The following is a 23,773-nucleotide window of genomic DNA, read 5'->3' as shown; positions in this document are numbered from 1 at the left end:
GCCTGATCTCTCCTCTAACGACTTGTGATCCGACCCCTCCTCGCATCGACTCGAGGTTTACCTCTCCTCTGCACGATTCAAGGCCCGATCTCTCCTCTAACGACTTGAAATCTGACCTCTCCTCGTAATGACTCGAGGTGACCACTTGTACCCCTCCTCTTGTTGGTAAGGGGCCTGGTCCCTCCTCTTACGACTCGAGACCCGACCCCTTATCATAAAGACTCGGGGTTTACCGTACAAACCTCTCTGCCTTAAGGTTTGAGGCCTGACCTCTCCTCTAACGACTCGAGGACCGACCTCTTATCTTCAGGGTTCGAGGTTTGCCACCTTGCCCGTCGTGTGCCTGATCGAGAGCAGCTTATCCTAGACTCGCGCCTGTCACGGCACACGCGCGGGACTTAATGCAACGACTCAGATGATTCCCGACGAAGACGTCATCCTACACCGACTCGAATGGCTCGCCCGGCGTCGAGAGCCACTCTACCCGTGGGTATTTCCCGAACGTGGAATAACCCTTTCCCAACGATTTCCACTGCGAAGAAGGTCATGTCTTATCCCCGCAGCTTCTGTCGTTGAGAACCGCTCTACTCGGTTACTCCGAGTAGAGCGGAGCATCCTACTCACGAACGCGGCGCACCCACGGCATCCGCTACGCAGAAGGTATTTTCTTATCTTTGTAACTTCAAACCGTGGGGTCGGACGCACTCTACTCGACAGCCCCCCGTCGATGGGGTCAGTCTACTCCGACCGTTGTCCGGTCTTCTTTATCCCCCTTGGTTGGCAACCCTAGGATTTTTGGCCCGCGAATTTTCCTGCCCGTTGTGTGCCAAATCGAGAGCAGCTTATCCTAGACTCGCGCCTGTCACGGCACACATTCGGGACTTGGAACGCTACGACTCGGATGTTTTCCGACGGTGACGACATCCTACACCGACTCGAGAGGCTCGCCCGGCGTCGAGAGCCTCTCTACCCGTGGGTATCCCCCGACAGTGGTTAACCCTCTTCCCTCGAGATCCGCTACGAGGAAGGTAAAGTCTTATCCCCACAGTTTCCCTCTTAGGAAGCGGCACAACTCGGATACCCCCCGACATTGGGGTATCCTACACACGTTCGCGGCGCACCCCTGACCTCCGCTACGCAGAAGATGATGCCTTATTTTTGTAGCTTCGATCAGGGGATCGGACGCACACTACTCAGATGTTCCCCGCCGATGGAGTCATCCTACACCGTTCGCGGACTGCCGTTGGTTCCAGCTCCTCTGCAGGGCAGTCATGATCCGGGTGAACCCATCGCTGACCGCATGCCAAGTGTTGGAATCCGCACACATCCTCTGTACAACGTTATCTGCTGTCGTGTCAGGCCCACAGGCGGCAAATATGGAAGTACGTACCGCCGCAAACCTCGGACAGACAAACACCACATGTTCGGGTGTCTCCTCTTCATCACCACAATCTGGGCAATGTGGCGAAGCCACATGTCCAAACCGGTAGTGGTACTTCATAAAGCATCCATGACCAGTCAGGAATTGCGTCATATAGAAGTCCACTTCACCGTGCCTTCTTCCGATCCAGCTCCCGATGTGCGGGATCAGACGATGGGTCCACCTTCCTCTCGTTGAGCTGTCCCACAGCTGCTGCCAGTTGGACATCGAGTCCTCATTGGCGAGATCTCGAACGTTGGGCGTGTCTTTGTTTTCGTAGCAATAGACATCCTCCTCAAGCAAAACCGAGATGGGCATAACATCCGCTATTACACAGGCGGCTTCGGACGACATCGTCCGGTATCCGCTAATAACCCGCAGGTTCATCAGCCGCTGAACGCTGCTAAGTCGCTGCAGGTTACAGCTTCCTCCCAAAGCCTGCCTCCAGGCCGCTGCTCCGTACCGCAAGATCGATGTGGTCACACTTGCCAGGATCCGCCTTTTGCTGCTTTGGATGGTCGAGGAGTTCGGCATCATCCGTGTGAGTGCGGCCGTGGCCATTGCCGCTCTCTTGCACACGTAATCGACATGGCTCGTAAAGCTGAGCCTGTCGTCAATCATCACTCCTAGGTACTTGATTGCGCGTTTGGACACGATATTGCACGGTTCAACGGCAATGGTACCTGTTTGGGGTGATTTCAGGTTGGTGATAAGCACCATCTCGGTTTTGTGGTGGGCTAGACGCAGGCACTTGGAGTGCATCCAGCGTTCCACTGCCTGGATAGCTACCGTGGCCAGTAGCTCTACCTCCGCTGTTGAGGAGCCTCTCGCCAAGAGGACTACATCATCTGCAAATCCTACGAGTTCGGCTCCCGATGGGAGGCTCGTTCGTAGGAGTTCGTCGTAAGTGATGTTCCACAGAACCGGGCCGAGTATTGACCCCTGTGGAACACCCGCCGAAAACCGCTTAAAAGAACCTTACTGTATAGATCAGCTATGGAATGCTCAAAAAATCACTTTGTGTGTAAAAAAGCTTAAGTAAGAAGCTATTTTTTCATTTGGATGCACCCGAATAAAGCTACCAGCCGCCAAACTTACATTAGTGTCATATTGACACTCGAGAGCGGATTAGCGTTAACCTTTCACTGATTGAAAATCATTTTGAATTGTTGAAAATTACGTTATCAGGCTGAACCATTATAACCCTCTCGTGAATCGCTTTGCATGCTATTAAATTTGGAAAAACTTATAAAACTAAAACTAAGGGAGTTTACAATGATATCTTAGATAATTCATATTTTAGTGCAAAGAGTGAATGGTACAGATAAGAAATCAGAAATTTTATGTAACGATGAGCTTAAGTTTCCTGAAAAATTTAAATTTAAAAACATAAGCAAGTTTTAACATAACAAAGTTATTTATTGTTTGTCGTCCCGCAACTAGAAAAATATCCAAAAAAAATGTCATCAAATTTATAACGCCAACAAATTTTGCCATAACGAAATGATCTAAATACTTCCGAAACACATGGTTTTTTTTTCATGTTAAATGGGTGAATCGGTACAGTTTCTGGGCCTGTTTCTTTACATCGCATCATTTATAACTAATCCTAGAACAATCCTGTCAATTTTTTTTTCAAAACCAACCTCAGGAATATTCCAAAGGAATTCGAATTTTTTTTTAACGAACACACACAAAGGATCTAAGTGAAACTTCATGTTTTTTTAAGTGATCTAATTAAAACTTAACACTAAGGCGTACATCTTTCAAGGACATGATGGATAGCATCTTACAAATGCTAAAACCACCAGCCCACAGAAGGAGTACTGTATATGATGTGACCGAGATTCGATCTTATAATCTCAGGCTTAGAAGACTTGAACGCTATCCTCTAGGCCACGGTCGGCTGCTTTCTATTAAAAGGATTTTTTATCCGTTGTGTATTTGTATTATTACGATGGATAATTCAAAATGCTCCAAAGCAACTAAAATAGGTATTATCAATACCAAAATATTAATGTTTTTGTTTTCATTCTTTATTCTTCAGGTTTTGGCAGCACTGAATACAAAACGGACGGACAGACCACACCACCAGTCTCAGTGTCATCGCCGTCTCGTGCGGATTGAGGCGATTTTTTCGCTGCCTATTCACGCCAGTACTCTGCTCTTCTCGTGTCCCTAAAATAGAAATTTTAATATGTGATGTATATTAGTATTTAAAGGCAAGGCAAAATTCGAGTGAAAAAAATTGATTTCATATTATAGAATAAGTGTAGGGAAAAAAGTGACATTGCAGAGTTTTCGCAGCAAGAATTGCAGTGGTTAAACGGGGTGGCAAATTGTACCAAGTGTCAGTGTGAAAATTTTTCCGACCGAGTGAATTCGTGTGTGCAGCAGTAAGAATATTCATTGAGAAGAGCGCCTCGCAAGGAAGGACTCCGGCTCGTCGAAGTGTACTTTTCTGTCGTCAGCTATTCTATTCGAAACTTTATTATTCTTCTTGCCAAGTGCGTAAGTGTAAACAGCCGTAGAATCAAAAGTGATTATTTTGCTATTTGCATAAATATATATACACACACAAATACAGGAACAAGGCACACCATTGCATAATTGAGTGAATACTGGTGGTGAGCCAATCCAAAGGTGTTTCTCGCGACTCGTCGTTACCGTGTGTATATGAATGGGCGAACATCATCAGCTTCGAGAAGTTTGCTGATAAGCAAATGAAATCAACAAAACAGTAAAAACAAACGCAGCTAGGATTATTATCTTGCAGTCAAAAACGGTAGCAAATATTGCTTCCTTCATCGCAAAACGTTGCTTGTTGCGATTTCAGGATAGGAAAATTCCACAAAGCACACATACATCACATTTAAACAAGGTAAGTTCAATCATTACAGATTTAAACCATCATTAATATCATCCACCAGTAGGACCCAATTTTCAAGTTCACATTATTTCATTGTCGTTTCATGTGGGATTGGCTCTATCTCTTATTAAGTTTACATCTTCCACGACTGGATTGGGAACTATACCTACAAACTAATATCGAATTGTTAAGGGTTTAGTAGAACCCGGTAAAGCATTTTCTTATGCGGTCAACTTACACAGCTCAGTATCGATTTTTGAACACGGCGAATGCGTAACTGTAAAAAAATCCAGATAATCACATGAACGTGTTAAACTCTCTATTTTTCATCCGAAAATATGATCTTCTTTTAATTTTTCTCATTTAAGTATCGTAAAATTAATATTTTTTTTTTTTTCAATAAAGCGAATAGTTTCTTTCATAAGTTCAGCGTTTGTCCTTTCGCCTTCTGATTAATGAGTATAAGTCGAACGTCATTTTTGGTTGTTTTTTTTTCTTGTGGAAAGGATTTTTCCCCTCCAAAATATAATAGCGAACAAAAGAGTCTATAGTAATTTTGGGATCAGAAAAGGGCATTCTTTTTTTAATCAGTTTTGCAAGGCTAAAAACGCAAATGTCAGTGGCATTTGAATAATACGCTGAAAATTGTTCTCATGCTGAATTTACTTGGATCTGTTTTCAAGCCGAAATTTGGTGTTATGGAGTGTGAACAGTTATTCTGGAATTCAAAAGGGTGCACGCATTTTTGCGAATAGACAAAATAAGCAAACTAATTTATTCAAAAACCTATATTTATCTTATCGTGGAACAAATTTATGCTTATTTTAAAGTAGTTTAGGTACTTAGTTAGGAGAACGAATAGATACAGCTTGACACGAATGCCAAAAAGTTGGTAAAGTGTCACAAATAAACAAAAAAAAATAGCTACAGCAAAATAGGCAATTGATTATATTATCTTTTACTTCCAATGCGTTTTTTCTAAAAATACAGGAATTGGTGTATTGGCCCTTTTCAAAAATCGATACCGAGTTATTCTAGAGGCGCATAATGAAAAATCAATGGAAATAGCCCTATACATCGAGTTCTATTTAGTTGAGATTTAAGATTGAAAACTTCGTACGCCATGGGATGCATTTCAATTTAATTCAAAGGGACAAACCTTCTCTTTTTCATTTTATTTTATTTTTTTCCAAATAAAAATTGAAGATCATTGGACGTTTTCGGATCGAATTCCAATTTCCTTGGTTGTTCTAGGTGTCCCGAGAATAAATTACCTTTGATTGCTTTACCGGAATCAAGTACTGTTGAATGTTGTCCTTTTTTGGTAATGGAACTGCAGAATGTTACCTGGTTGAGTTGGATTCCTGAAGATAAACGTTACTTTATCTACACTCTACAGCATACGAAAGATAATAACATGAGCAATATTTACCTATATATCAAAAAGATACATTAGGAAAAACATGTTCCGCATTTATATAAGACACAGAACCAATGTTTCTGTTATATACACCATGATATTTCAATAATGAAATTTTTGTCAAGCAGTAAATGGAAATTGACGATCCCGATAATTTTTTGCCGAATAAGCAACTCGGATTTTTTTTCTAATCCGGTAATTGTGTGTAATTGTGCAATTCCTTCACATACTATATTACAAAAATATGTTTCAAAATAAAAAAAACTTCAATTCAAATAATTTGAATTGCTTTGCCCTATTGCCCTAAATAAATCTACAGCTTGGGAAAAGATTATTATGTTTTTCCTTCGCTCGAATGCCCTTTCAAGCACTTTTAAGATGTCATTATTGGAGTCACACAAGTAGCCCCTTCGTTTATTTTTTATTTTTTATTTATTTTTTTTTTCCTCGGACAGGTTTTGTTCTGTAAGTAAATATTAATATTCCTAATTCTAATGTTTATATCTAACATCTTGTGACGTTTTTATGATAAACGAAACACCAGAGACTATATCAAATAACAGAAAATTACATCGCAGGATCGGGACGTTTTTTCAGGGAATCCAACATGCAGTTTCATAAATATTTCAAAGTTTATAAAGTATTGCCTTAATTTGCTCCATGTGGAAATACCAGACTGAAGTAGAAAGCAAAATAATGTGATTTTATTGAATTTAATCTATTGATATAGGCTTGAACTTTTGTGTTGTGTATGTTCATACATCTTTAGTTCAGCTGATTGTTAGCTATTCAAAATGCCGCATTTTCAAAAGAAATGTTCCTTTCGATCGAAAAATAAACACAAACATAATTTTAATAATAAACTAGACTAGTGCAAAATCTTTAATTTCATTAAAATGTCAATAGTATGAAACTAATACAGTTAAAATAGGGAAAATTTATCATTTTTCATCGGGAACCGAAAAAGTTGTATATCATTGAAGTATTTGTTAGTAATAAATAAAAAGAGTCACTCCATTTCATCAAATAATGCATTTAGTGAAGTACTTCTTTGCAGCGATCACATTTTCCATAATACAGCCTAGCATTGCCTAATTGTACTAAGACAATTATTTTCTTTTCAGCTTATTGATGAATTGCACTATTATTTAGAGAAAACTCTAAATAGAATCTATGGTGAGTTAGAAGAGTAAATTAGCATCAATAGCATTATAAATTGAAGCAAAGTTTTTTTCAGTAACATGCAGTAGTATTCGAACCTCATAACGAATAAACAGCAAATAACGGAAAATGCAAAACTTCATCTCTAGTATCGAAAATCATACAAAGAATTTAGATGTATCAATGATTAATTTTAAGGAATTCGATAAAAATATCATCAGTACTGTTACTACTACTGCTAAATCTACTACTTCTACTATTAAAACTGCTGTTTCTACTACTATTACTCAAAACAACACGAACAAGTCTGAATACGCTTTTAAGAAATCACTTAATAGTTTGCTAAGTTTAAACCGAGCGCAAACAACGGAGAAGCAGAGTGAGAAGGGGATCTGTCTGCTGCGTTTTCTGATTCAACCGGAGCTGGAACCACTGTTACTACAATCGATTTTTGAGTCTGAATCACAATCAGGGATTGTTTCCGACATTCTTTTAATTGTATCAAATAATTTGATTATTTGTAAAAATGCTACAAAATTCAACATCGATTGTGCTACTTTAGTGGTGATTGAGGATCAGCATTCGCAGTATTTCGATCAGCATACGTTTTCGGCGCTGAACGATGCATTGAGAGAACTCACATTAAAACCGGCTAACGTTGAGAGTGGATGCTCTTCTAAAAGGATGAAGGCAGAAGAAAATTTTACACATTTCAATCATCTGATCAGAAGCACGATGAAAGATAATGACACTGTGAATATGATATGTGATTCAATTGATTACCTGATAACAGTAAATACTAATCATAGTTTAATGATCGATGAAGGTAGAAGCTTGATCTGTAATGACCAAATGCTAGATTCTAAGAATAACAAAGATAAAGCCATGGCAGATGATCCAACTGATGCTAATACTTCCAAACAAGCCAAACGAACCTCGAAACTAGAAACTGCATACGTTAAGTTTGATGATCTTTTGCGTATGTGCGACTGGGAGAAGACTGTCTTGAAAGCCGGCGTTTGTCCGCGACTGAGATTGTGCGGCGGAGGAGAAGATTCTATAAATGGGACGAGTGCTTGGGGTAATCCAGGCGCAAGTAATCCGGGTAATGCATGGGGAACAGTTAATCCTCAGCAGTCCGGAGCATGGGGAAACAATCCTCAACCGGGAACTCCTGGAACATCAGCAGCTGGAGCAGGTATGAAGCAACCACCACAACCACCAACAGGTGGAATGCCAACTGAAAATCCCGAGCCAAACGCATGGTCTGGAGGAAATCCTGTTATTTCGGCCGGTTCTAATGCTCAAAATCCGCCAAATGGAGTAAACAATGTAGTGAACAACAACAGTAACAGTTCAAATCCAACACCACAACAACAACAACCAACCGACCCACCAACGGCACAACCAAATTCAAAATTGGAACGACTTAATACTATGATCGAAGCTCTGCATGCATTGGATGGTTGGGGCTCTGAAAATGTGAATCAAGATACACGATGGGATGTACCGGCATCACCAGAACCTGGTTCTAAACCGGATCCAAACAGTGCAACCAGTGGCCCAACTGCTGGAATCCCTATGTGGAAAACTAACACTGGTTGCGAAATTTGGGAAGCCAATCTTCGTAATGGTGGGCAAATGCCCCAGCAACAACCGGTTCAAAAAACTCCTTGGGGACCATCGACAAACATTGGCGGCACCTGGGGCGAAGATGATGACTCTAACGATCCAGGAAATGTTTGGAATGGAGCAACGGGGGCAAACCCTAACGCCGTGGTACCACAAGGCGGTCCTTCACAGCAGCCTCCATGGAATGCAGCTGGAGCTGGTATGTGGGGTCCAGGAGGAGCCGGAGGAGTTGGCCCCAGTGGCATTAAGAAAGACAATGACTGGGCTGGGGCAACCGGTCCATCTGCTGCAACCTGGGATCAGCGCAGTGCTCCTCCTGTTGGTGGCCCTGGCGTAACCGGTGGTATTGATCCAGCTAGTATAGATATGCGTAATATGCGCATCACTGGAGGAATGGACGGTAACCGAGAAATTCGTGGAGATCCACGGGGAATTTCTGGTCGTTTGAATGGAAACGTTAATCTTTGGGAACAACATCAACTTCCTGGCATGGCTCCGAACAAGATTCCGGGTCCAACCACACCCGTTACTCCTGCAGGTGCCAATCAATGGCCAAATAATCAAATACAAGGGCATAACAAGTCCAGTTGGGAGGATAGTTCTACTCAAGGAATTCGTCGCAACGTCGATGACGGAACAGGACTGTGGAGTCAAAACACACTTAATCGTCAAAATCCCAATGTCTCTAATTGGAAGGATAACCCCGAAGGCTTGCAAAGAAACTCGGTACAGAGGAATTCCATTGTTGGCGGTAATTTGCCAGGCCCAGCTGGAGGAAGACTTGGGAACAATGGTCCTATCAAACCAGATTCACTCTGGGGACAAAACAATATGGGGGCACGTGCAAATGCTGGCTGGGAAGAAGGCAATAATTGGGAGGAAAAGACCTCTGGTGGTGCATTTTGGAATGAAAATGGTGGCGCAGGAAATTGGAACAACAATAAAGGCAAGCAACAAATGGGAGCTAATTGGAACGACGCTGGTAACGAGATGCCATCTGAATGGGGAATGCAAGGCAACGGCATGAATAAACCTCCGAAGAATCCGTTAGAGTTTATCAGAAACAGCAAACAGTATCGCATGCTTTGCGAGATGGGTTTCAAAAAAGAAGATGTGGAAACCGTTTTGCGCTTATCTAATATGAATCTCGAAGAATCAATAGAAATGTTACAACGGAACGGATCTACCACAGATTGGCGCCGACCCGATAATCACGGCCCAGGATTTGGTGATCAATTCGGTGAACGTTTTTCAGTTGGTGGAAATTCTTCACTTCCATTCCCACAGGTAGTGTTCGCAGATTACCTCAAATACGTAACCAAGCTCAAGCTCATGTATACTTTTCTTTATAGAATAACCAAAATCTACTTAGCGCTTTTGGTGGTAATCCAAATATGAACTCTTTCAACAACATGAAGTATGGAGCTGGAGGTCCTAACGGGGTGACATCCGGACCTTTCGGTCAACCTGGAGCTCAAAATGCACAATCACAACCTTCGACACAACAACTACGAATGCTGGTACAGCAAATTCAAATGGCTGTACAACATGGATACCTGAACCATCAAATCCTCAACCAACCTTTGGCACCGCAAACGTTACTGCTATTGAATCAACTTTTGAATCATATCAAGGTACAATACTTATTTTTAAATTATTGCAAATAACACACCAATTGTAAGTTTTTTAAATTAATAATGTATTTTTTCCTTATATCTGAAGCAATTGCAAGTGATGCAGAGCAATTTAAACCGTAGTGGTGGAGGAGCAAGTGCTGTACAAATTTCGCTTGCCATCAATAAACTGAAATCACAGATTGGTAATCTACAAAATCAAATAACTGCTCAGCAAACGATATACGTCAAGCAACAACTACAACAACAGCAGCAACAAAATAACGCAAATCCTCTTTCTGCTGGTCATCCCTCCAATGATCTTTTCCGTACTCCAAATGAGCTGTCAGGATTGCCAAGCAATTTTGCAGAAATGTCATTAAAAGAAAACAATGCTCCTTTCCCATCGACCGGTAGTACTAGTCAACAGTCTCGCTTGAACCAGTGGAAATTACCATCTGCTGTTAATGATAAGGATTCAGATCTCACTGATTTCGCACGAGCTCCCGGAACTACCTCAAAACCACCTCCAGGCAGTGGACTAGGGGGAATCGATGATGGGTAAGATATGGGCTTAATGTATAAGTTAAAAGATTAATATTTTTTAATCAATCTGTTTTCAGTACATGGTCTAACGGGCGCTCAAACGTGGGCGACGGATGGCCGGAAACAAATGCTCAAGATAATAAAGATTGGACAGCAAATACCGATGCGTTTACTGATCTGGTACCCGAATTTGAGCCTGGTAAACCATGGAAAGTATGTGCTATTTAGTTGAATTCGGTATTTCAACCAGTTAATTTGTTCTTATTTATATTGAAGGGTACACAAACAACACGCATTGAAGATGATCCAACCATTACTCCAGGAAGCGTTGCACGTTCTCCTCTATCAATTGCAGCTGCCAAAGAATCTAATTTGTTTGCCAATAGTAATAGTTCTAATAATAACAATAACGTTATTAATAGTAAATCTTCTCCAACGGAGTCAATACCTTCTTCGACATGGAGCTACAATCCAAATAGTTTTGGTTCATCGAAATTGCCCAAAAACACCTGGCCGGATAGTATCGTTCCCCCAGCAGATCTTTGGGACAATTCTCTTGGTAAAGGACGCGTCGGCCCAGCAGGTATTAAAACTGGCGGCGGAAAAATGGATGCAAACGGTTGGAATGCAGCCCATGGAGGAACCGGCGCCGCTGGAGGTTGGAATAACGCTGGCAGCTCATGGACTTCAACTTGGATTCTACTGAAGAATCTCACAACACAGGTCAGATTCAACGAGTTTAAATTTCTCAAGAGCATTCTACTAATCCATTCAATTCTTATTGCAGATTGATGGTTCAACATTAAGGACTTTGTGCATGCAACACGGTCCTTTACTAGCCTTCCACGTTTATCTGAATCATGGAGTAGCTTTGTGCAAATACTCATCACGTGAAGAAGCTAATAAAGCACAACTTGCATTAAACAACTGTATGCTGGGTAACACAACCATTTGCGCGGAAATTCCCACTGAAAGCGATGTACAAAATATTTTGCAACACTTGGGTCCACCTAGTGGTTCTAACGGAATGGCCGGAGGGCAGTCGGGTGGACAGAATTGGAGATTGGGAGCTGCTGCCCAATCGCAACCAACGAGACCTCCAGGTTATTTAAAATAAAAAAAATCTAGCAATTATTGATTACTAAGAAACATTTATCTTTCAGTCAACGACACCTGGGGATCTGCCTGGCCAAGTAGCGGTGCTGGAAACAATTTGTGGGCTCCTTTGGATGGGCCATCTGACCGTACGACGCCAGCCAATTTGAACTCGTTTTTGCCTGAGAGTTTGCTCGGCACCGAACTGAATTGAGCTATGTAAATCTAAGAAAAAAAAAACCAAACAACCGTACCCGTACTGCAAAGGCAGTGAACGTAGCTAAATTAAGAATTAAAAGTGATCTTTTTGGACAAAACGGTAAGTTTGAAGTTTAAAATATGCATTTTAAGATATTTTCGCCACAAATTTTTGATCAACTATAAAGACACGTGTATCGAAAAAAAAACATCCATTATATTAGGGACAAGGTTTTAAATTCCGAAAAAAAATTACTAGGTATACCCCTTTTCAATTCTCACTATTGCAGGTAAGTAAATTTTTAAAACAAAGGTGGTATACGTGAAAAAACAGAAATTTTCGCTTCATGGGAAGAAGGTTAAAAAATCAGATTTAAATAAAGTGTATTTGTTCTAATTTACGTATTTTTAAAGTTCCTTCATAACATGTAGAACTTACCCATACAAGATTAGTGTTCTTAAAAAAAGAATTTATTTTTTTTTTTTGGTTGAGGCTTTTCATATGCTTATATCTTTTTTCATACAATACCCTATTCTAATAATATTTGTTTGTCGTCACAGATCTTGTTGGTCATCAAAGAACGATGGTAGCTGAAGGCCTGGGTTCATAAATAAAAGAAGTGTCTTTTCAGAGTCAGCGGTTTCGCCTGGCATAGTATTAAGGTGTTGTGAATGTTTTTATCATTTTAATATAACGATATACAATTATATATTTGAACCATAAAAGTTAAAGGACGGCAAAAATCCTAACATTTGCTTAAAACAAAATTCAACAAAAATCAACAACACACAAAAACGAAAACTGAAACATTTCAAGTCAAAGAAAAGTCTAGTTATACGTTTCGAATGTTAAGTTTTACACTATTGTAAATTAATTTCAACGTGTGAGAGGTCTTTATAAGCCTCTAAAAAACAAATCTTACGAATCCTATTAAGTTTAGATTGGTTTAGTTTTAAGAAAGAAGTGTATCTTTTTTACCCAACCTTGCGATATTTTGTTTTTGTAGCATTCACTTCGGCCGTTTGGTCTGCATGAAAAATTGTGTGACTATATAATAATTGTGATTTGAAAAAAAAAGAAGTGAACCCCACAAACACAATTATCCACATTTTGTGGTAATAAGAAGCAATTTACGGAAAAATCAAATGTGGTATTAGCCTACGAACATTTAAAAATGAAAGATAGACAAGGTAACTAACGCTAATGAAAGACAGCCGAAATCTACTTTTTCGATACGTTCGACAACATTTCGTGAAAAGGCTATCCCTAATGAAGCAGACACTGTTGTAATTTTACTAATCATAGGACCTTATTCGATTCGTTCGAACCTGAAAACGCTTTTCAACGAACGCCATTTACAAAAGAAAGCTTTGAAATGTAAGAGTATTGTTACAGTAAAATTATATACTAGTAATGCTAGTTATACAAAATGAAATGAAAACAAAAAAACTAAGCGGCGAATAATGTCGACAAAATTAGAATATTTAAGCTTAACGAACCCTCAAAGACAAGGAAACAGCACGAAATCATAGTGTGAAAGTAACCTAGCACATTTTCCTCATTTTATTGATATTTTTAAGCAGAGTGTAGAGAAAAATATCGGTTGTATTATTTATTGAATTTGTTTTGTAATATTTTTTTTTATAAAATGATAAAACTTTTTTTACTAAGTTTATGCGGCAGTTGGAAGATATAATGATTAAATCAAAGTGATAACGTTCCACTTTAAACTCGCCCGATCCCATCAATTGTTCGTGCTCAGCGTCCAAAATACTCCGTCAATTGGTTGGTAAAATGAGGCGCTAAACAAATCAAAAGCAGCAAGGTCGTATCTTCATACATATTTTGATGTAACTGGTAAAACAATGTTAGGATTAAAATGTTATGGCTATTCAACAATGAGTGCACATTGTAGAAAAAAAAAACAGTGAATTAGCTCTAATCTCATGAGATATAAGATAATTGATAAGCGTAGCAAGTGTGATGGTAAGCACATCTACATGAATGCTAAACTCTTATCAATATAATGTTCCGTAGTAATCACACGAGTAGAAATAAATGTAAAAATATTTTTTCTATCGCGTGTGAATTACTTTCGATGTTTATTTTAAGCGTATATATGTAAGAGAGCGTTGAAACACGTGAATGGTGATTGATTAATGGGGAGATAGTCTTGAACTGACTCCCTCTGGAACAAATTATGACTTTTGCTCAATTTAGAGAACGTTTATTATTTCTAACATTAGATTAGTTTGCATTTCTCAAGATATGGCTTGATTTTGTTCTTATTCTGATTTCGAAGCCTCTGCAATAACTCCTGTCAGTATCTGCTGTGCCGTTATTAAATCGAGTTATCAGTAGATGTTTTATTCCATGCTATGATAAAAATGAACCGCTAGTATTTTGATGGTGACAAGGTGGAATACTCATGAATGCTTTTGAATACAAACGTATAGAATCTCATCCGATGATAAATACTGATAATTTCCATGCAGAGCATCTTATGGCGCTTATACGTATAAGACAGTCGAAATCAATTTAGGAAATGATGAAGCCATTATCTTTCGATAAGCATCTTCCAGATAAAAAACCAAATTTTCTGAACGCTTTCTTTATTTGTAGGCAAATTCTAACCTAATACCATGTGCCAAAAACGTTAAAATATATTCCAAACAGGGATGTCCAGAATTCTACAGGCAAATCGCACCCAATCAATCGATCCACTAGTGTGTATGATAAACGGCTTTTCTAACTTGCCATGTAATATATTCCAAAAATTATCTTTAACATTTCAGCCGACAAAAGAACATTAAAGTTGTAACAATGATTACCCTTAATCTGAGCCTGCGTTAATATTTAGATCATAGGAAAAAAAATGTTTCAAGCCAAATTGAAGCAGACGTGTTTCTTATCGTCGGAACTAGAGTCCTTCTTGTGCGATTTGAGTTGACTATTTTGTGATAACTACTAAAACAACTAGGTTTCAAACCAAACTCCAAAGTTTTTTTTAAATCCAACATACACGCATAGTTTTTTTTCTTGTTTCTTGTCAAACTAGACTGCACCCAAATCAAAGTGCCAGCTAAGCGTACAATTTAACGGCACATTTCCTAAAACGTAGCAAAAGGAAACCTTAATCGCAATCGAGATCGCTTGAGTTATAGCTTTAAGGAAAACTATTTCATCTTTCTTCCAGTGTGTAAGCGAGAAACAAAAAAAAAATGTTTTAGTAAGTATAAGATGTTTCTTCTATATCTTCCAAATGAACAAAAGTGTTTTTGTTTTTCTGCTCACAATTTAAATCTGTTATTTTTTTTAATATTTCTTATTTACCCGTTCCTCCGGATAATCCACCCACATTAAGTACCAGTATACACATGAAAGCTATAGTTTTAAGAGACTTAAAAGCTTATCCTAGTTTGTAGAGTTGATGTGATTCTACTGAAGTCGGATGTGACTATGAATTGGTCCAGATACGCATTTTGTCCATTTGAGCTTTTGTTTCAAAATATGTTTCTTTTATCAGCGGCTAAACCGAGCTAATGCAAACGTTTCGTGTTGTTTCTCCTATATATATATATATATATATGTATAATCAATCGAATCTTTGAGTCTTTCAAAGTCTTCATATACATATATACTCTTCTCACACTATTCGAAAGATTCTTTTCCGACGGAGTTATCACGTTTTCGTAGCCGTATCACGACATAACTTGACGAACATATTTCCTAAAATTCACTTGGTCCATGGCAACCGTTCTCCAATTTCTCGGACATCCCACATTCGCCAGATCACGCTCCACTTGGTATGATGACCTCGCTCGTTGCGTCCCTGCTCGTCTCTATCCTACCGGATTCGTAGCAAACACCTGTTTTACAGGACAGTTGTCCGACATTCTCGCAACATGTCCTGCCCAGCGTATCCGTCCAGTCTTCATCAATTTCTGGATACTGGGTTCGTCGTCGAGTCGCGCAAGCTCGTGTTTCATCCTTCGCCTTCACGCTCCGTTTGTCTGCAAGTCGCCTAAGATGGTTCTTAACACTCGTCGCTCAAATACTCCTTGTGTACGCAGGTCCTCCTCGAGCAATATCCATGTCTCGTGCCCGTAGAAAACAACCGGTCTAATGGGCGTCATGTACAGGTTACACTTCGTGCGAGGGCTAAGTCTTCTCGACCGTAGTTGCTTGTGGAGTCCACAGTAGGCATGACTTCCGTTGATCTTGTTATCAATATTGATTCACAAAGAAACGCCCTAGCTCACACTTTTCAACGCCTATTTCTTCTATCAAAACTATCTAGCTTTAATCGTTTCTCCTATCAATCTATCCCAGCGACGATCAAAACGAGATAACATAATATAAATTGAGTAATTAAGAGTTAAGAGGAAATTCGGAAACGATCGAATTTCTCTTAGACTGAAACAATGGACTATAAGGGTTCAACGAGATCATATTCCGAAATCTGTCTGAGTACACATTTCTATAAAGAAATAAGTGAACACGGTTAGATTGGATAAACAAAAGCTCACGGTTCAAAATGAAACGTCAATAACTGGCCAAAAAAGTGTTACCATTATTCAGTTTAGTTAGTTGAATTTAGTTAACAACCTAACATCACTCGAAATAAAGACTCAATTTAAAATCAACTATAAAGGACAGATAACACAAAGAGACCTTTAAAAAATCTTTTGTCACATGACATGATGAGATATAATTGTACAGATACAATTTTTAAATGTGTCATTGGAGATCCGGTTACACTTGAAACCGAATGGGAATAATATCTGGTCCCACCAATCCACATGATACTATTATTGTTTTTTTTTCATTTTTAAGATTCCCCTGTTAAACCAATGAAAACCAATGGTTGTTATTTTTATAGAGAGCTAACTTAAGTATAGGCATCGAGGAAATTTCCACGCTTTTTTTCATTCCTTCAAGCAACAAAACAATTTGTCACAAATGGACAATTTAATTTGCTTCATTTTACAACTTTCATAGTGTGGAGCTTAATACCCATGTCAATTGTAAATTAAAACGATTGATGGACTAAAAACATACATATAAGCAAGTCTGTAACAAGGAACAGTTTAAATCTGGCTGTACTTTCTAAGTCTGCAAAATCAAACATGGTGCAAAAAAAACCTGAAATCAGGTCATTGTGTCAACGCAAATACAAATAAAAAGAACTATTATCCTACGACATGCACACTCACACAAACAAACACGCATCAGTTCGTTTAGCATGTATGCGCAAATTAGAGCACATTTAGGAGTCACAAAATGGAAACAATAGTCGAAATACGTCAAATTTCCATGCTAGGTCCATCAGATTCAGAGGCAATTTACTCATCATTCTATTAAGAATATTATATTTTCCACACAAAACGCAAACAGCTGAGGAACGTAAACCACACAAGGAATGTTAAAATTAACATGCAAAGGAAATATTTTTACTAACAGTAAATTAAATTTAATACGGAAGAGTGTTCATTTAAGTAATAATGCAAAAAAAAAAAACAAAAACAAAATTATAGTCTTATTTTCTTATACTAAGTAAATCAAATCTAAAAAATGGGATTCCCATTTAGATTCACACAAAGGAAAATGAAAAAAAAACAAAACATAATAATAAAACAAGACTGATTTAACGATAATGGTTAATGAAAAATGAAAAAAATATAATAATTACAATCACATATGAACAACAACATATACATACGTATCATGATTTCTACATATATTGATGTGTAATTGACTATAAAACTTTTATGAAACATCATCTTTCAACCGACGTTGAGTAAAACTAGATTTGAGAACCAGGCCGAAACTAATGAAGAAAATGGTAACACCTGTGAAAAACTATTATCATAAAGATCTCGAGTGTCAAAACAATCGAGTCACTTTAGTTCATCTAGATAAGAAAAAAAAAAACATGTCGCCAAAATTTGACAAACCCCTCGAACAGACGTCAAAAACCACACCGGATTACAAAAAGGATACCATCGCATATACTACTTGTGATTTCAATTTGTAAATTTCAGAAATCACACCGGAAAAACACAAACATGAGCAAAACAGAAAAAAAAATCAAAATACGAAACCCGGTGTATTCATTCATTCGAATCATATCGATTAACTCCTACTTGCGCTGCTTCAAAGCCTTTAAATGTTTGTTTTTCTGCTTCTATCTATTTTCGGTGTCTATAACAACTTTTCGTAATATGCGAAAGATCCATGTTCTGAATCAAGTTTAGCAATTCACTAACGAAAAGGTACCTGATGAAGAACCCTGTTACAAATCGATACGCTTGTGTAAAATGGATTGCATATGAACATGGTTACTGATACACGTTCAGGAATCTTCCTTACATATTTCATAGCTTCCATGCTCATATTGGTTATTTTCGATATTTGTTTATATTTGTTCATCTTTCAAGATAACACTAGTTTAATTGAACTTTCCGATCTACCAGTTGTTTACGTGAGCACATATTTAGTTTTTTATAAGCTATAGATGTGCTATCCTTTATTCACTTTTAGGTTATGTTACATGTTCTATCTTTAAATTCCATGATTTGCGAAGGTCAACATTACTTCGTGTTCTGTTCTTCTAACCTTCAGTTTTATTTATTATGAACTTGTAAACGTTTTGGAACAAGAGCGGTCAACCTCCGCTTATGTCAAGTGCTTTTAGTATAACATCTATTAAAACATATTCGTGAAACTTCAAATGCGATAATTTTTATATATATTCACTAAGCATAAAGAAGAACAAAGTGCTGTCCATTTATTGCTTTAATTATTTTTTAAATTGATAGTTTTCTTATTGTTAGATTATCAATAGAAATTTCCAACGTATCGATTTCCGACGGGTTCAATTTCTATCTCAACCCATATATTTACTTTCATTAAATCCTACAATATCGACACCGCTTTTGAAAAATGTCTGATTTAAAATGTGCTCAACGTAGTTCGTTGGTGGCAATGGTATGTAACTGAACAAAAGCAAAATGAGATATAATACCACTCACACATAATTTGAACCTCATCTCAACAAATTCGGGTAAATTGAATAGTATACAAAACTTGTGTTTATTTCCATAGTAAGAAGAAGTCGAAAAAAGAGAGACAGGGACAAGGAAAGAAACGTTGTTGCGAAGTTTGCAAACGTTGTCACATCTGAACGCTATATTCTAGTCACACTCTGTGGTAAAAATGCAAGATATTAACTAAAGGAGCGAAATAAAAAAACACAACTATCCTACCTTCCTGAACTGAAAGAGCAGCGATTCCAACAAAATTATTAAAACGGCTCTTCGCCTTTTATACGAAACAGTGCGTCGTGCGGCTGTGAAGCATCACGTCGCAAAAGCTTTGTTTAGTATTTATCGCAGGAAACGCTATATCAAAGCAATAAACCATTTAATATCTACTATTATACCAGTTCATTAAACAAAATTAAACATTACCAACGTTGTCCAAAAATGATATTGGTTTACGCACAAATCAGAACGATTGATAACCAAACAAAACTACTCTTCTCCCGTACTAGAATTGCGAAAACTCAACACATTAGTTGTTTTGAGGAAATGATTTTTCCAAACTGGTGCTGTGTAGAAAATAATACCTAATAAAGCGTACTTAGACCACTAACGCTACCACCTCTCTTAGTATAAAAGTCATAAAAATACAAAGGAAATCACAAATAATCAAGAATATAAATCTAAAATGGTGCGTCCTCTAATGGCAAAACAAACTGAATTATAAAAGTAATAGATTGTGATAAATTTATATCTTGAGGTCTTACAACACACCCGAAAACCAACAAAAACATACCACTAAAAGAACTGTTTCTCTTTATGGAACCATTCCCCTGGTCTGAACGATGTTATTCTACATAAGCTGCTATTGATTTGCATAAAAGAGCATTACTTCTCTCAATTCCTGTCAAAAACCGTTTCAACTGGCTTCCGCCACCGTGCGATTTTAGGTACTTTTTCCAGTTTTTATTTTCCATCACACCAACAACATTCATTGAAGCTTAAGATTAAGAACATTTCAACAGTCATCGATAGGATCCGATAATAAAGCTGAAATTGAAACTTAATAAAACACACAAGTATCGAATCAACAAAACAATAATCGCATAACTACCAAAACGAATGAGCAAATACAAAATAAATGCTGAGAGTGGCATGTTTAACTTGTAAGGATTATAATTGTAGCTGTCAAACTCATAGTGCAAGGAGGCGAATTGTTTCCGGTTCCAATTTTTAGTCACTCAAATGGTATAAGGATACAACAACAACAAACAAAACATACATACACAACACAATCAAATTGAATTTTACCAACAAAACAAACTGATTAAAAATTCTAATGAAATTTATGCAGAACTAAGTAAAGGACAAGAGCGAACAGAATGAGTATTCAGAAGAAACAATAAAATAAAATCGTGAGAAAAAGTTTTGCCTTTGACACAACTATTTATATGAACAATAGCATCTAAATGAATGTAGCCAAAAGTATAAATAACGTAGTAATCGGAGCGATATTCAAAATATCATTAAAAACAATGAATAAGTAAAAATCGGTGTCCATTAGTTGTCTAATCTCAAAAAGTAAAAAGTAAAAAAGGAAACAAACATCTGAAGTTTTGATACATTTTTATATTTGCATCAAAGGCATGAACAATACCATACAAAGCAAAATTGAGCAAAACGAAAATTGATTCCGATAGAAATCAATAATGTAAGCACCAAGACATAGTCATCCGAGCAAAGCCAGCATACGATAAAAGATCTTGCAAACGGAAGCGTCATCAGTCTTTCCTCAATGCTAAAGTGAAAATAATGTGTTCTTCTACAAAAAAAAGCTCAACGATTAAAACATGGGCGGCCGGTAAGACCTTATATGGTTCGCTAATGCCACTATGCACTGCGATTATCATCTCACGGGAATGAAATGGGGTGTGTACAATTTAGCAGATCAGAGAGTGTCAAACTAATGTGAAATAATTTAAAAAATTTACAAAGATCCCACCAAACTGGTTCGCGCTAAATCTGTTCGTAAGTCTACCATCGGATGCTGAGCATTTGTGTATGAACAAGGCAAAGACAGTTTAAAATTTTTGCGTGGGAGTGCGAACAATGCACACCGGAGATGCAAAAAGTTTTGTTATGTTTAGAAAAATATTGAAGTCTGTTGAATGTGGTTGAAACTCCGAAGGAAAACAAATAAAATTAGACAAAACGGCATATAGATTGCAACATGAAATGCAAGAAAAATGGGATGTACTTTGTGATTATTACAATATTTTGACACAAAAAATTTGAAAATAGTAGGATTAAGCTGTAATGAAAATGATTTGTAGATGTAGATTCAATTAAAAAAGAATATTTTAGAACAATATTAGTCTTTAGTAATAAGTGAAAAAATAACAAAAAAAAATAAAAAATAAAAAATCAACAAAAAAATGGAAACCACAATTCATGATAATATTCTAGCCTTATTTAAAATTAATGAAAGAAAAATGAACCCTATATATTACGAAATGAAGAAAAGCAAAATGAAACCTATGAAAGTGATTAATATTGAGCATTGATTTACGAACATATATTAATAAGTAAGAGTCATAAACTATATATAACATTTGAATTGTAAAAATCAACAAAAAAAATAAATTATCTATTATGTACATTCAGTAACTGGTTTCTAGAAATTGAAAGTAAAATATCACATCCATTTTGGTTTTTATGTTCACCAGATCCTACACCTTATATCTTAGGATTGATAACCCGATTTTTAAACCTAACACCATTCAATTATTGTAAGTCTTACATTTTTTTTGTTAAACTTCAGTGTTTTTCTCTAAATATCATAATGATGAGGCAATTTTTTTTGTTGAATGACATTTTTTAGTGACTTTCTAACCTACCTACATGGCGTAGAAAAACGGTTAAAAGTGCATTGAACCTGTTTATTGTTCAGTTTTCATATTCAGTCAAACATTAGTTTTCAGAATGAGTTAAATCTTTTATTAAATTTAAGTTTTGAAGTAAAAATTGTTTGTAAATTTTTTTTTTTTTTTTTTTAAATTGCGACCCAGAGATGGGTCTTGACTCAAACATTCAGTCAGCGAAACTTTTTTGTAGAGAAATGAATCCAACTTAGATGAAATTTCAGGGACTAGATAAGAGAAAAACGATGTTGAAAAACATGCGAAAAAAAATTCGCCTTGTCTCCCGGTGAGACTTGAACCCACATCTTGCGCCTCTCCGGGGCCCATGTATTAACATTCTACTACAGGAGACCAACCTGGCGTATGAATATTATACTGGTTGAGTGTCGATGTCTATCGGAATGAAGGGAATAGTTCTCCCATGTGATCATAATCATAATGTGGGTTCAAGTCTCACCGGGAGACAAGGCGAATTTTTTTCGCATGTTTTTCAACATCGTTTTTCTCTTATCTAGTCCCTGAAATTTCATCTAAGTTGGATTCATTTCTCTACATTGTTTTTAAATATTTCGGAAAATTGATAGATATCTCACTTCGCCTTTCTTTCTTCGGTCATATTTCATTGGAATCAACAGAAAAACCATACAAAATGTATATTATCGTAGATTACAGATGCAAGGAATGCTATGATATAAAGTACCATTCATAATTGTATAGAAATGGGAACCACACGTACTATCACTTTGACTTTGAACTTCCAAAACTTTTTACTCTGACGATATTTTTTGGTTAAATTGTCCGCGCTAGATCAACTATCACACTATTATTTTACAAAAATTAAGCTTTATAAAGTTTGTGTGCCATGGGATACAGTAAATTGACGAAGCGATCATTTGATACAGCGGATAGGCTGGCACGATTCTGGTAAGCCAGGCGTACTGGGTTCGATTCCCGGTATCGGCAAGAAAACTTTTGGTTTCGAATATCATAAGTTGCCGATAGGTGAGATATGTTTCATTGTATCAATAACTATACCATAGCATTGGGTGACTACACACATCCTGAATTGGCTGATACAAACGAGGTACAACTAAAGCCGATAACATAGTGAATACGATGCGATGCGATGCGGTGAATGCGATTCAATGCGGTGAATGTCGTTAGAGGAGCGATAAGGCCTAGAGTCGCGAAAAGGAGAGGTTTGTGTAGGAATGGGCAGGTTTTGCTTAACCCTCATCCGCATTAGAGTGCCAATTCGACACTAGTGCAAGTTTGAATGCTTGTATCTTTTTCCTGAAGCTTCAAAAAACAAAAATTTCTTCGGGGACCCTAAATGAATTCATGAGTTCTTTAATATTGCATCTTTACTTTTTTTTATGGACGAAGCCTGCACAAAAAAAACTCCCTTTTCTGACTTAGAGCGTCAATTTGACACTCCAAAAGTAAAATCTATCTAAGTCGTTTGAATTATAATTAATTTCATATAAAACTTATATCAATAGAAACCTTGTAGTGTCAGAAAAATATGTTCAGAACATTATATATACCTAAAGCTACTAGTTTTCTCGTTATTCAGCATGAAAGAAAAAAATCCGAAAAAACATGCCTGAGGAAAACTGCTGTAGTTCATATAATACACGTCCAGAAAATATTTGCCTTATGCATATGAAAGCTGAAGTTAATGTCTACATCATGAAGCCAAGAAATATTTTTTTAAATTTTTTTTAATGAAAGGGTCACAAAAAGTTATAAAAAGTGGTCGGAAAAACTTACTTTTCATTCGATTGCTAGTAAAAACTGTTTGAGCGGTCGTAGTGTTTTTGAAAAAAATATGACTACAAAATTTATTCTGTT

General features: G+C 37.4%; 1 protein-coding gene across 2 annotated transcripts in view; it reads left to right on the top strand.

Moving 5' to 3' along the window:
* Positions 1 to 19,214, top strand: part of LOC129749677 (protein Gawky-like) — a 46,847-nt gene extending 27,633 nt beyond the window's left edge. Inside the window, exons 2-11 of one of the 2 annotated variants that reach the window (XM_055744718.1) lie at positions 3,468 to 4,301; positions 6,834 to 6,885; positions 6,947 to 9,789; positions 9,855 to 10,136; positions 10,225 to 10,676; positions 10,739 to 10,874; positions 10,938 to 11,384; positions 11,449 to 11,764; positions 11,825 to 12,075; positions 12,516 to 19,214. In XM_055744718.1, coding sequence (XP_055600693.1) covers positions 7,000 to 9,789; positions 9,855 to 10,136; positions 10,225 to 10,676; positions 10,739 to 10,874; positions 10,938 to 11,384; positions 11,449 to 11,764; positions 11,825 to 11,970 — 4,569 coding nt within the window. In that variant the 5' untranslated portion in view covers positions 3,468 to 4,301; positions 6,834 to 6,885; positions 6,947 to 6,999 and the 3' untranslated portion in view covers positions 11,971 to 12,075; positions 12,516 to 19,214. Of the gene's footprint in view, positions 1 to 3,467; positions 4,302 to 6,833; positions 6,886 to 6,936; positions 9,790 to 9,854; positions 10,137 to 10,224; positions 10,677 to 10,738; positions 10,875 to 10,937; positions 11,385 to 11,448; positions 11,765 to 11,824; positions 12,076 to 12,515 lie in introns of both variants that reach the window. The other variant, XM_055744719.1, reaches the window with a different exon arrangement.
* Positions 19,215 to 23,773: the final 4,559 nt, after the last annotated feature.

The sequence above is a fragment of the Uranotaenia lowii genome, chromosome 2 (assembly GCF_029784155.1).
Source record: "Uranotaenia lowii strain MFRU-FL chromosome 2, ASM2978415v1, whole genome shotgun sequence".
NCBI classification, from domain to species: domain Eukaryota; kingdom Metazoa; phylum Arthropoda; class Insecta; order Diptera; family Culicidae; genus Uranotaenia; species Uranotaenia lowii.
This window is presented reverse-complemented; position numbering and strand designations above follow the sequence as displayed.